Source organism: Patagioenas fasciata, chromosome 1 (assembly GCF_037038585.1).
Source record: "Patagioenas fasciata isolate bPatFas1 chromosome 1, bPatFas1.hap1, whole genome shotgun sequence".
Classification (NCBI taxonomy): Eukaryota; Metazoa; Chordata; class Aves; order Columbiformes; family Columbidae; genus Patagioenas; species Patagioenas fasciata.
Genome location: NC_092520.1, coordinates 151,168,996 through 151,182,700, shown reverse-complemented (window position 1 = coordinate 151,182,700; position 13,705 = coordinate 151,168,996). Strand labels below are relative to the sequence as shown.

General features: G+C 44.3%; 1 protein-coding gene across 34 annotated transcripts in view; it reads right to left on the bottom strand.

The window, feature by feature from the left end:
• Positions 1–236: 236 nt before the first annotated feature.
• Positions 237–13,705, bottom strand: part of CACNA1C (calcium voltage-gated channel subunit alpha1 C) — a 488,413-nt gene continuing 474,944 nt past the window's right edge. For 32 of the 34 annotated variants that reach the window (XM_071817650.1, XM_071817786.1, XM_071817697.1 and 29 more), the window contains 7 exons: positions 13,205–13,557; positions 12,309–12,335; positions 10,850–10,978; positions 10,273–10,382; positions 8,104–8,207; positions 5,203–5,526; positions 237–4,933 (listed from right to left, as the gene is read on the bottom strand). In XM_071817650.1, the coding sequence (XP_071673751.1) occupies positions 4,637–4,933; positions 5,203–5,526; positions 8,104–8,207; positions 10,273–10,382; positions 10,850–10,978; positions 12,309–12,335; positions 13,205–13,557 (1,344 nt within the window). In that variant the 3' untranslated portion in view covers positions 237–4,636. The remainder of the gene's footprint in view (positions 4,934–5,202; positions 5,527–8,103; positions 8,208–10,272; positions 10,383–10,849; positions 10,979–12,308; positions 12,336–13,204; positions 13,558–13,705) is intronic. The other 2 variants (XM_071817769.1, XM_071817770.1) reach the window with 2 other exon arrangements.

Here is a 13,705-nt window from a genome sequence, read left to right as displayed (position 1 = left end):
TCAGATGCTGGGTTCTGTCCCAGTAGGGTTGCTTCACTTCAGCTCACTGGACTGACGGGTTGGGGTTTCTCACCTATACACGTGAAGCAAGGCCTTCAACTTCATCTGTGACGCAGGTGAACAACCCCACGGGCTGGTGCTGCCGTCACCTCTTATGATTGTGTCTGTGTGCAAACGCGCATACATTTCATACACCAATCTGAAACTATCAGGCAGAAAAGACACAGGAGCCTGGCTGAGACCCATACAACTGTTATATTGGCGTCAGTCTAAAGAAAGCAATGATACATTGCTTTGGAAATTATCAAGAAATGTAAAAAATGCATTTGCCCTTTTTTTGTTGTTGTTGTTGTTGTTGTCGTCATTGTTGTAGTCATTGGGGGCAGGGTTCTGAGTCAGAAAACAAAGCAGAAATAGATGCGATTCTGTACATGGTGCCTCTCTGGCTGTCCCTCCGCGCTGGGGTGTGGTGGGCAGGGTACAAAAACAGGCGGGACCCATACAGTAGCAGCAGCATCTACACCATCATCGTTCACGTGTCCAGCTGAAGAGGCAGATGATGCAGAAAAGGTCTGTGGGTAACGCAACTCCAGCTCTGGATCATAAGTTCCACTTTCTTCCCCGTCACATCAGCCACACAGAAATAAGGAAGGAAAAAAGAAATGCACCTGGTGTGGCTGGCCCAGTACTGCCTGGAATAATGAGCAGGAGTGATACAAGGAGGAGGTTTGTTGTTTTATAAGAAATGTCTTTAGTCTGCAGTTTACTCTTGCAAGTCAGAGATGCCCAGTGGTGAACAGCAGATTGCTTTCCCCATTCCTTCCATGCCACTCCTCAGCCATCAGTTGCTTCAAAGCTTGCATCCACAGCGCAGTGATTGTACCCACCATCCACTCCCATACACAGGGAAAGAAGGACAGTCCAGGAATTAAACCTGCCCCCACCTTCCCATCGTCCCCCAGACTCCAACTCACCTGAAGGAGCCAGTAGCTCTTTGCTCAGGCCTGTCACAATGTGCACATTTGAAGTACCTCAAATGAAAAATAAAATATGCTGCCCTCCCCAGAAAGAGAAATTTGGACAGCTGGCATCAGCAATTACTAAATTCAACGCCTGCCCCTCAAAACACAGAAGTCATCTGCATTCTCTGTTAGCCATGTGTTTGTCACTCTGCGGGACCTAAAGGGGTCTTCCAGCAGAGAGCAAGACTTCCTGTGGTCATTGTAGGCTCTGACCCCCAAAGGAGTCACAGGTTTCACCCGGAACATGTGGGGCACAATCCTTTCCACCATTTTCCTTCCCATCAAGAAAAATCCTAAAAGATGTCATGCACTGTCAAGCATCCAAACCGCCCATTGCCACCACTAATTTAGATCAGTACCTTGTTTCTCAGGAGCAGAGAAGACCTCTGTCTCCCATTGGGAGGGTCAGATGGACTTTCTAGTGGAAGAAGATGAGATAGGGAGCCCTTGCACTGATTTAGTTTTCAGGAGCAGCTGGGCACAGCATTATTTCCTTTCAAGTAGCTTTGGAGCACTTGAGTACTACCTACAGCCAATTCTCAAAGGGAGATGCGCTTGGGTGCCCACCTCGGTACATTCATGAGGGATGGAAAGAATGAGACTCACTGACATCAGCTGGTTACTTTCTCCAGGGAAGTCCTGAATTAGGACTCCGATGCCAGATGGTTGTATAAATTGATTAATATTTCCCTAGTTTAGAAGGATTTGTTTACCAGGTATCTTGAGCTGCTACTGGCCGGTTCAAAATGCCACAGAAAAAAGTGCACTGTCAAAAATATCCTTTGCTATTTCTGCTTTGTGCCCCAGAGAATTGAGAAGGAAAATGAGGGCATTACAAAAATAGTGTAATCAACATATGCGATAAATGATGTTCTCAGCCAGCTGCAGAAGCTCAATATTTGAATGAAACTTTAGCTCTGAGTCAGATCACACCTCGTAGCTCAGCACTGATCTGCAAGTTTGTGAAGCATCTTGAGAAGGGAGAAAAAACAGCAGCAGTCTAGACAAAAATCCGTTGCATAAAATCTAACAATACCTGCCTGGTTTTTCAGCTTCTCTCACAGGTTGGGGCCATCTATTGGTGTGGGGAAAGTCAACAGAGGTTCACACTCTGTTGAGGGAAATACAGCTGGGACATGCTGTGCCATCAGATGTTTTGTGACTTAGAATCTGACCCATCCACTAAAGGCTGGGAATAGGGATTAGGCCATGCACAGGAACACAAGAAAGTAAGGTAACATCTTCATCTCGACCAGACTGCAGCAATTTTCCTAAGCAATGATCCAGAGCTCCCTCCCTCACCTGCCCTCTGCTTTCAGTCCAGACTAGAGTCTAATAACTTTACTTTGCTAACAGTTCTGTCTCTTGCCTTTGCTTATCCCAGGATCCTCTTATGATCAATCAGGGTTAACTATTTCATAAAATAAATTCAAAAGAAGATTTAATTTCCCTTGCTCCTTGAATTGCTGGTGCCAGCTGAATATGTAGGATGGATCTGCCAAATAGGCTCGGGGGTCTTGCCACCCTCAAGTAGGATGAGACCTTCGGAGAAACTGAACAAAAGGAAAGGGAACAAAGCCTGAATAAAATGTCCCGCTCTCGGGAAAAAAGATTCTCTACCAATAAAGTCATCGTGCGTGTTTAAAGGGAGTGAAGAAGAACAAAAATGAACACAAGATATGCAAAATCAGTAACGTTCAACCTGTCAGTGGATTGCAGAATAGTTACTTACACCAGGTACACTTTGTTCATTGTACAAATTAAAAAAGGAAAAAAAAAATAGTACCCCTTTCCCCAACCACACGTAGAAAAGCACTTAAAAGTTCAAAGATAAAGCTTGGCACATTCCAAATACGAAATGATTCACTTGACATGCAGCAAAATATACAAGAAGTGATTATTTTTTTCTTTTTTTTTTTTTCTATTTTTTTCCTCTTTTTTAAAAACAAATTTAATTTAATTCATTATCTTTGCTTGGCACAATTGCAATTCATTTTAAAAAAATATTTGGAAAATACTGAAACTGACCTGAATTCAAGTATAACGGTTTCTTCAACAGAAACATTATCAATGCAATAAAACATCACACGGAATATATCGAAGCGTAACGCCTTCTGGTTTGGTGTTTTTTTTTTTTTTTGTTCCCCCCCCCAATTTTTTCTATACAGTTTTAATGCCAACACAACTTACAATTATATTTTTAAAATTAATATTATTGCATTGTTTTTGCATATCTTGTGGAACAGAAAATGCAAAGAGTTACTGATTCCTCTTTCAAAAGCAGAGACAGTGGTTTGTTTTTGCATTCAAATGGCCCCAGATACAGAACTCCTGCAGCCCAAACCAGGATGTGGAGAACTGCATGCAGTTACACACACCCACACGCACACTCACTCCATATTGCTCCCACACTCGCAGATATACTTAGCACTATAAAGAACCCAAATCAATCACTCAAATGTGCAAGACTATATCAAGTGCATCGCCTACTATCTTTAAATTATAAAACAACAACAAAAAAAGGAGGTTTCAATTACTAGCAAATAAAATTACAAATTCTTGGTGTACATAATGCTTGGTAAAACTCGTCTATCATTATATTTCTACCAAATTTCAATGGAGAAAAAATAAAACAGTTTAAATAATACAGCATGGTCAAACCAATTTAACATTTGCAAAGGTGAAAATAAACCAAAACAAAAAGGTAGGTGATTACAAAACATTGTAAACACTCCCTTCTCCCTCCAAAAAAAAAAAAAAAAAAAATAAAAAAAAAAAAAAATCAAACATGCTTTCAAGAAAATATCAAACTGCAAAACAAGGAGAGATCTACGCAAGCCCACCACCATTTCAGCAAGTGCAGGGCAGGTTGCTCAGCCCCGCCACAGAGCCTGCTCCTCACTCTCCCATTGGCTGGCATGGCCAGCTATCTGAGCTCCGATTGGTCAGCAGGAGACTGCCTGAGCTCAGATTGGCTGGAAAGTGACTGCTCGAGCTCTGATTGGCTGGCAGGAGTTGCTGCCTTAGCTCAGATTGGTTGGCAGAGACCGCTTGCCTGGGAGTCTAGGCAGGGATGGGCAGCGCCGACACCTGCCCCGCGGGCGTCCTGGGGCTTCTGCTTCCTCCTTCCCTGGGCGATGCGGGAATCCAGAGCAGAAGTCCTCCTCTCCTCCCGCGTCAGAGGGCCTTGGCTTTATGGAGACGGTGAGGCTCATACAGAATATGTGCAAAATGATTTTTTTACAAGCAAAGTCGAAAGACACCCGTTTGAGGCAGGGTCCTTTTGGCTAGGGCTGTCGGCGGGAGGCTGAGGTTCCCCTTCACACTCGGGAGGCAGCCGTCATTCCTTGTGCAGGGACTGAAAAAAAGAGGGAGCTGGCTCTCCTCCTCCTCTTCCTCCTCCTCACTCTTCCTTCATGGACACGTGCTGGGGTTCTATCCGCTCCTGAAAAGCTTTCTTACACCACCCAACTCTGCGACTCGTCCCAACAGAAATGAATGAAGAACGCTGTTCCGGTTACTCCAGGTCACGAGAACAGTGAGGCACTTCTGAAACAAACCCATTAGGAACATTGAAACAAATAAAAAACCAGCATCGCTTCCAGCCCTGGCAACTACAGGCTGCTGATATAAATCCTGCTGTCCTTGAGCTCCTCCTGACTTTTTCTACAATCCGGGTTCTGCACCTCTTCCTCTTCCTCTCCTGCACTGTCCTGCCCTGGGTCCCTGCAGTTAGCAAAAGGCAAGAGGTTGCCATTGGGGCTCTGCTTGCTGTTACCATTGAGAATGTTGTCTGCTGCATTTTCCATCTCTTCTATCGTCATGTCACAGGCATCTGCAAGCTCCTGGGTTGTGACCTCAATGAACTTTGGATCTTGAGCAAACTGCATCAGTCCTTCCGAAATCAAGACCTTCAAAAGCATGTAGGGAACCAGAGACAAAGACATACGTTAGTACTCTGCATCATCAACCCTGTTGCACCCCAACACAACCCTCTTCACCGCTGTATTTTCCCCAGCACTCCTTCTCCTCCCATGCACACTGCTAACCCCTGCTTGGAGATGGGCTCTCCACCCTTGGCATTGTGGGCAGCAATATATCTGTTGCCCTCCTCTTCTGAGGGCCACGTTTCTAGTTGACCATGACACTGCACATGTCCTTCGTGGCTCTGCAGTCTTACCGCTTCAACCAGGCTGCTTGCGCTGCCGTGAAACTGCCTGCTGCTCCCTCCGCTCTGGCTGGGGACAGTGAGGGAGACCGGCCTGGCTCTCCTCGGGCTGCTGGAGCCGGTGTCATCCGGGTACCGAGAGCCGCAGTGAACTGATGGGAAACTGCTGTTGAGCTTCTCGCTGGAGTCTGCCCTGTCGAGACGCAGAGTCGGGATGGTCTGTTGCGGCCAGCCACGGCTGCAGGGGGTTGCAGGGGGTGTAGCACACAGCCGAGAAAACATGGTGGGGGAATGGCTTCGCTGGAGGAGGGGACTCAGGCCGGCCACCGCTAACGCCTGTGGACAGAGGAGGAACAATGCAGATGAGAATTTGCTCTTAGCAGCAGGGCTGGAATAAGGAGGTTCTGGAGAAACTACCCGAGAAAAGCCTGGAGGATCTTGAGGCTTGTGAAAACAGTTGCTAGCTCCTGCAATGGTCTGGATGTTTCCTGCGAACTCATTTTGTAAGCTTTCCTTTAAATGGCGTATCCTGCACTAGTGCCAAGCACCAGACTGAAAATTCGCATGACTGCGGTTCTTTAGCCCTGGAGCCACTGCACCGACAGGAGGGATGCAGCCTGCTCCTCACAGCCTTGCCAGAAACACCACCTCTTCTCCAGTGGGTGAGACAGCAATTCATTTTCCCACCACTGCCACCACCCATGCTGCTAGCTTTTACTGCCAATTGCTGTGTTTTCTGTTAGCGTCTACTGTGGAACCTGAGCAGATACCAGATGTGAAATTTATATGTGTCTGCAGCTGGCAATAACTATAAATCTACCACTGGATTTTAAGGTATCTGCTGTTGGTGGGAGGATCAATGATGATTATACTTCAAGCCATCCAGTCCTTCCTGTAATCATATACACAACCTCTGAGTCATCCGGCCTCCTTTTATGACAAATTTCTCAAGAAACCTCTTGTTGCACAGGGCTGATCTGATGCCTTATTCATGGTGACTGCTGCCTTGTTCCAAGCAATGCCGTCAGAGTCATAAGCTCATCTCACAGAGCTCACTACTGCTTAGTATGAGCAAATGAATAAATGCATAGAAAATACAAAAGCATGTGGATTGTGTCGCAGAGAATCCTCTTGTATGGGTTGGGGTTAGTCTTATCCAGCTTCAGATATCTGAAGGCTATGTGTTTAGTCTGAGCTGACTGTGTAGAGCAGGGGTGTCAAACTCATTTTCACCGGGGGAGTGTAGGAGTAGTTACATTTATAAAGCCCTAAAACTACATTTGGCCCTTTGAAGGCAACTGCGAAGCTGACGTGGCCCCAGTGAAAAGAAATGGGACACCCCTGGTGTAGAGAGACACCAGCAAGTCTCCTGTCTCCTTTGGATATCTACCTGAAAATGCTGTCTGGAGGACAAGACTTAGACAAGACTTACACTTGCCCTTTGAAGATGCTCTTTGCCTCTGTTGACCACAGTGAGACTGAACTGGCTGGTTAAAACTATGTAGACAGCTGACTTTAGGGTATCTAAAATTAAGTGAAGCTCAGTCCATCTGCCACTGAAATCCTTGGGAACTGATAACCATACTGCGCTGATGATTTCAATGACAGATGAACAAAATAATCAATTATTTGTTATCTACAAGCTTCACCAAGATTATCTCAGGAATTAGATGTCAGATTCCTATCAAATTTAATTGAGGAAGCAAGCTGTTAAAATTCATCTGTGTAAGTCACGCCTTGCAAGATATGATGGCTTCAGCACATCTCTTAAACTGCTGGGACTTCAAGGAGAGCCCTGGATCTGTCAGACAGGACAAATTAACCAGTTTCTCAGCTTGTTGGCAGGAACATATATAAAGTGTTTTGTCCTAAATCTATGGTACCGAGGAGGTTGAAAGAAGCTCTTAGGGATTGCTTTGAGATTCAGCTGCATATATTTACACATCGTGATGTATGAGTATTTAATGAGAATACCCCTTCAAGCATTCATGAGCAACTGAATCTGTTGTGCTCAGCACAGCCAATCTTTCCGCTTTATGTTCAGTTCCTTAAAGGATAACTGGCTGGGAGTGGAGGTGAGAAAAGCCAGGGAGCCTCAAGCGCACTCATCTCTCACTCCTCTGCTAGGAGTTCTCACTCCTTTAGCCCCTGCCACGTGGCATTCTCTGCCCCTGTGGCAGCCTAAGGAGGTGGGAAGGATGTTCTGCCCTGACTTGGGGGGCCGCACAGAGTAGGATGCCCCACTTACAAGGCTGGCACCACCATCTGCACCTGTTTCTTTTATGATGACAAAAAGTGGTATCATCAAACTAAAAGACACAAATCTACTTTGGACTATGAGAGCCGGCTAATCATTTAGGTCTGTGCCTAAGCATACATTTGCTAGGCTGCTGAATGCAGTTACAAAGGGCTTAATAAGCTGATTAATTACATGTAATCAGTTTATGTTTTAAAGTGATTAATTACAGTTACCGGTTACCTTTAATTAATATTAAAGTAGACCCTGCACATTTTATTCATGTGCATACTACCATCAAAGTCAGTGTAATTTCAATGGCCCATGCAATTTGGGTAGTTATTTTTACCTTTTAGTTAGTTGTTTTGTTTTGTTTTTGTTTTGTTTTTTGCTTGGTGGTTTTTTTTTTTTTTTTTAAACTCTTTAATGAACATCAGAAAATGATAACTGCTGGCTCCAAAGGACATGTCTCTGTAGCATTCTTCCGGGAATGATAAAAATCCTAGGAGCAGGAATGAGCATGATGGCAAATATGATTTCTAAAAATGGAACTTCTGATATGGGTGAGAAACTACCCCAAATGTTTTTTAAAAAGTTGATTGGCATAGAATGGGGGGCACTGCAGATAGTAGGGTCCCAGTTACATTGCTGAGTACTTTGTGGTTATTAATGCTTACCTGATGATGTACCAGATGCAAAGGCAGAACTGTCTTCTGCGAGACATCTACACCCTGGTTTTTCTGTCTTTTCAGACACTCTAAGTGAAAAGATGCTCTTCGACCTGAAATAGCAATTATACACAACTGTGTCCATCACTCATAATATACGACAGGTAATCTGTTTTCAATTTCTCTTAGTGCAATCCCGTTGGAGACATAGCAAAGACACCCCCATTTTATGCTGTATCCACTTTTCCTCAACACCTTGCCCTTTCTGAAAGCAACTGTATTTACAAAAAGCAGTCAAGCATCACAGGCCAACCAGCACTACCTTACAAGCAAGCTGCAAGATAAAATTCTACACCATTATTTTAATTTTTCCTCTTTTAAAACACTGTCCTGGTAGACACCATGCAGCTCATTTCCTTCCTAAGCAGTGGCCATGTTCTCAGACCTCTCTGGCCCAGGTAAAGCCCCCAGCAGGACTGATGATGGCAGCTGAGGCTCTGGTGCTGTGCCTGGCTGCACACAATGTGCAGGAGGGGATGTCAGGCTGCTCAGGTGACACCAGCCTCCTGCTTGTGTGTGATCTTTGTCCCTTAGCTGCCAGACATCCCACAGTTTATGAGGCTGTGTCTATATTAAGGTCAAGTGGCAGTGAATTAATGAATGGTTGAATTCACTGGTGAATGGAAGGCTGCTTATATAGATATGAAGCATTTTCAAAATTTGGAAAGAAGGGAAGTGAAAAAAGCTTCTCTTCTCTTGAGAAAAAAGCCCACAACATTTTAGGGGGAACTATTAAAATAGTCGCATTGTTTACTTGAGATAAAATTAAACTTTACTTCTGTAAATATGAGAAAGGTACTTCCTATGCAGGCATTTAAAAATACTGCAAAATATGTTTATGAAAAGTGCACAGGCTTTACTTCTGAAGAATGGCAAATAAATCCAGTATTAAAGACAGAGCTTCATGGCACACTGAAATACTTTGCGGACTTCCTGATCCCACTGCCAGTTTTCTAAAGAAGGAAAAAAATTAGGATTCTGAAAATAGTAGGTATCTATAGTACTGACTTGTTGAGAAAAGGCCCTCTCAGAGGTTGGAGGAAATGTGTTGTAACCAACAGAATGAAAGGTACAATGCAGATGAAAAGTATTTCCTCTTTCTAGAGAAAAAAAACTAGTAAAACAAGTATGATATCACTGCATAATTATTCACTAGCATGTAGTTAATGAAGCATTGTATCAAGGACTGACTGCAAATTCGGGCTTACAGACAGACATAGGAATTGTTGTTACCTAATATTTTAAATTTTGAAATAAAGGAAATGCTTTTAAAATACTCAATTGTACAAGCATTCTGAAGGATTTGAGTGAAGACTCAGTAGCCTCACTTTAAGCATCACACTACCTAGTCTGTCACAGTTTTGGTATGAATATATTTTACAGATTATGTATTTTATAATATATTTTATATATTAAATATTATGTATCTTTTATATACAGGATTCTTTGTAGTTTCTCCCCGAGATGTTCCTTTTCTCCACCCCAGTACTCAGGAAAAAGGCTGCAAAATATTCTGCATAAAAGAGCTCATTTTCTTCTAGGCTCTCACATTTGTTCTGGTAGTTTCATGAAGTCTTGTGATTCATGGATTTCGCCTGAGCATAGTCTGCACACTTAAACAGCTGAAAATCTCCGGGTACAAACGCAACAGAAAGCAAATTTGTATTGTATTAACTTAATCTGAAAGTCACTGTTTTCTTTATAGCAGACAAAAGAGACACTCTCTGTTTCCTCCCTGCTGAATACACACAGAGTAGAACACCATAGGCTCAATGTTAGCCCATCCAGTGACTCCCTGGTGACTGTTTGGAGAGCCTCCGGTGTTCTAATAAACTCCCCTAATTCACAGGCGGGCTTAATCAAACAGATCACGTGGACTATCCAAACAGCCATGGACTATCCAAACAGCCACAGATTCATCTGTTGACTGAGCACACAGTCAAGAGAGTCATGTGCATGATCGCGATCATATGCACGCCATGGGATTCCTGTTCTCATGAGTTACATGCAGCAAAGAGCAACACCAGTGCCCACAGACACTGGGATTCCTTCATCAAGGGGTGAGAACTCAACAGAGGCAGAGGAAAGCGCAGCCCATGTGTTGTGCTGGGAGGTTACCTAGTGCCGAGGAGCACAGAAACCCTTTCTTCGGAGAGTGTCGGGTGTCCTCTCCTTTGTTGTTTTCTGGTGGAGTGAGTTGTCTGTTTTCATCATCTTGGTATGCAAGCCTGGAAAGGAGAACAGAGGGATTCTAGAAAAGCAGCTGATATTGAACAGAACAGCCCCTCTTCCAGCAGGGAAAACAGAAGATCATGCTATCAAATGGATGCAGTAGCGAGCTAGCTTCAAGCTATAGCTGATCCAGGAGCAGTAATAAGAGACCATGAGGGAGACACCACTCTACAGATGAGATGTGGGAACATTAGATGGTAGAAGGGAACATGGGGCAGGCCCTGCAGATCCAGATGTCTCATTCAGAGAAGAAGGAAAATTCTAGGTGAAATATCTTTTAGATGTTACTTCTCAGGGCTGAACTGCATTAAAAAAAAAAAAATCTGATGTATGAGTTATCTGACTAAAGTCTTCTGGCCTTACCCATAAATTGAAATTTTTGTAGGAAAATGTCACCTTTTCCCACCTCTCCCCCTCAATTAAAGAACCACCCAAACACCTTGACTAAAGCTGCAAAGCTCACATTTCGGTAGAGAGCAGACTTGGTTCACTACAGTACTCAATGTCTTCATTCAAATTTTCATCATAAGTCTCATCCTGAGACACTTCCTCTTGGCAAACAATTGCCAGCTGGCTGTCTCTGGAACTGGAGCTAATGAGCAAAAAAGACAAGTCAAGATATGGAGATGGTAAAGACAACCTGTTACAAAGACAAGAATGACAGGCTCCATCTGTCTTAGTTTATTATAATGTTGAAGAGCTATCGTAGAAAAACCAATGACTGAGCAGAGCTGCAGAGTTCACAAATACAAAGAAACCACCTTTGTCTGTGTCCTCTTCCAGAGGGAGAGTTTCTTAAATCAATGCTGAACAATAACGTAAACACATTATTGTAATTTGTGACTACATGTACTTTATACATGTGCACATCGCACTGACCACATTTCCAAAGATATACCCCACTGAACTTGAAGTAAAATCTGAGATGAAGTCTTGGAAATACAGCTTTTTCCCTTGTTGGAGAAGCCTTGGTTATGAATTTCAGAGAAGCCTCCTAAACACTACCAGTAACCCTCCTGTCAGGTCTGTGCTGTATGGTCTCTGCCTCCCACATCCTGTACTCTGCACCATCTCTCCCCTCTGCCTCCTGTTCATGCTCTTGTTCCTTGCTGTCTTTCCCATCTTTGGTCCCTTTTTTCTTCTCACTCACTGCAGAGTTCTTCTGCTGAATTCAGTTCAAACCCTGAAGTGTGACAGCCCTTAAATCCCCGCTTGCCTCCTCCTTGTCTCTCTGTTTCATGTCTCAGCTCTCATATTTAACGCCATTCTGAGTTTGTGTTTTCTGGGGAGCAGCGTAAAAACTGAAGGTAGTGTGAGTCTTTGAAATACTGACATGAAGGTACTGGAGCCAATGTCAGCCTGTTACTGGCATTCACAGAAGAGAACAGTGTGGCAGGTTTTTTTCATCTTCCATGGACTGGGTAAGAAATGTTATTTTCTTATTTAGTTTAGGCAAAAAGCACTGGGAGAAATGTGCATATGCATGGTATAAAATGGCCTGTAGGACAGTGCGGGAGTGACCTTCCTGCTGAGGTGGGAGGCAAGTAAAACTGCTAAGGTACTCAACAGTTTCTGTTTAGCCAAAATCATACAGGATTTTTGTATTAACATGCCATGGTTTAAGTCACTGTGCTGTGATCAGAGAGTGCCTAGATGTGTGAGCCCAGCTAGAAACTCAAAAAGCTACCCCAAAATCTAGAAACTAGCTAGAAACAGTCCATGTATCACTACCTGCCTGTGGGCAGAAAAGCTCTGAGTTAGGAGTATTTTCTGGAGATGTCATGGTGATCATTACTTCTTTTTCAGGTCTACTGATACCAAAAAGAACTTTATTCAGCATTTATGGGGATTTGGACTTTTAGCGGGATGAACAATGGGTCTTACACCCAGAGAGCATTAGAAGTATGAGGGAGAACACGTACCGTCCCAGTGTTTCGTAGTAATGCGTCCTAATTCAAGGAAGGTGCCCAAGGAAGCAAAGAGAGAAAAGAACACCATGTTAGCAGTGTCACATCAGCACAGGTCAACAAGGGGGAAGGCAGATGGTAACATGTTGTGCAACTCCTGTGGCCTCCCTCAGGAAGGCATGAAATAGAAAAATCACTGGACTGTTTATTTGGGCAATCCTGCATCCATTGAATTTCCTCTGTCCTTTACTGGGGCAGCATTTCTCCAGCTTTTCACATTGTCCACCCTCTGTACTGAAAAAAAAAAAATCCAGCTCCTTCCTGCTGTTACTGAAAGGGTTAAAAAGCTCCCCACTGACAAAACTGATACTCCTTTCATATTAGTTATCTGTGTGCAGACAGGCTGAAAGCCATACAGACAAGGGGATTTTCTTTGCTTTGAACAGTATGGCATCTCTGAAAACCTTGCCTCCCTCCTCCCAGAATGCCTTTGGTGACCTCTGTAGAGATGTGACCCACTGACTGAAAAACCACTGACTTCTACAAAGCTCCCCCTTGGGCACTTCAGAGATGAATTACAGTCTCTTTCTCTGTCAGTCACCAGTTGATAAAACACTTCCCTGGGGTGAAGGAGGGATAAATAAGGCTCCTTTTGGTTCTTACAAAGGTTTCTTCACGATAAAGCCCAACAAAATCAAGTGTGTGGGTCAGTGAGAGTGCTGCTGCTTTGCAGTGGTCAGCTGATGCATATCTGTTGCACCGTGGGCACAAGTGGAGAGCCAGAAGGCTCAGTCCAGGCTGCAGGTGGGTCAATGTCTGGTGGGTAACTGCAGATAGGCAGCAGTAGGCTGGTGCTTGCATGCACGTTTCTCTCCCTGGTCCCTTGACCCACTGTCTGCTGTGAAGCTTACCTTTTGGAAGGTAGTTTCCAAGGAGCCTCCTGCACACGTATGGTGGGTGACAAGGGGGTTCCGTGGCCTTCCACTGTGCTGACGGTGCTGGGGTAGCTGGGTGGGCTGGGGAAGCGGCACAGGGCAGTGTTGTTGGCATTGTTGATGTTGGCATTGGAGCCTGAAGATGAGTAGCTGCTGGGAGTGAAGGTGGAGTCCACCAGCTTCTCATGAGATGGAGACTCGGTATCGCCTTGGTTGTTGCCAGACTTATTGATGTGCAAAGGTCGCTGGGTGGTGAATGTCTGGGGGAACGCACTCCTGCCATCACTTTGGTAATAGCTGACATGGTTTCCAAACAAGCCTCCAGCTCTCTGTCAAAAGAACATAAATGATTTTCCCTTTGTGCATGAGAAGATGTGCAAGGGTGCTGGTGTTTCCTGCTTAGCCTGTTGTTGAGGAAAAAAAATGTGGGGACGAAAGTGTGCATGATGGCACTGGTCCTCTCTCTGCCAGGATACA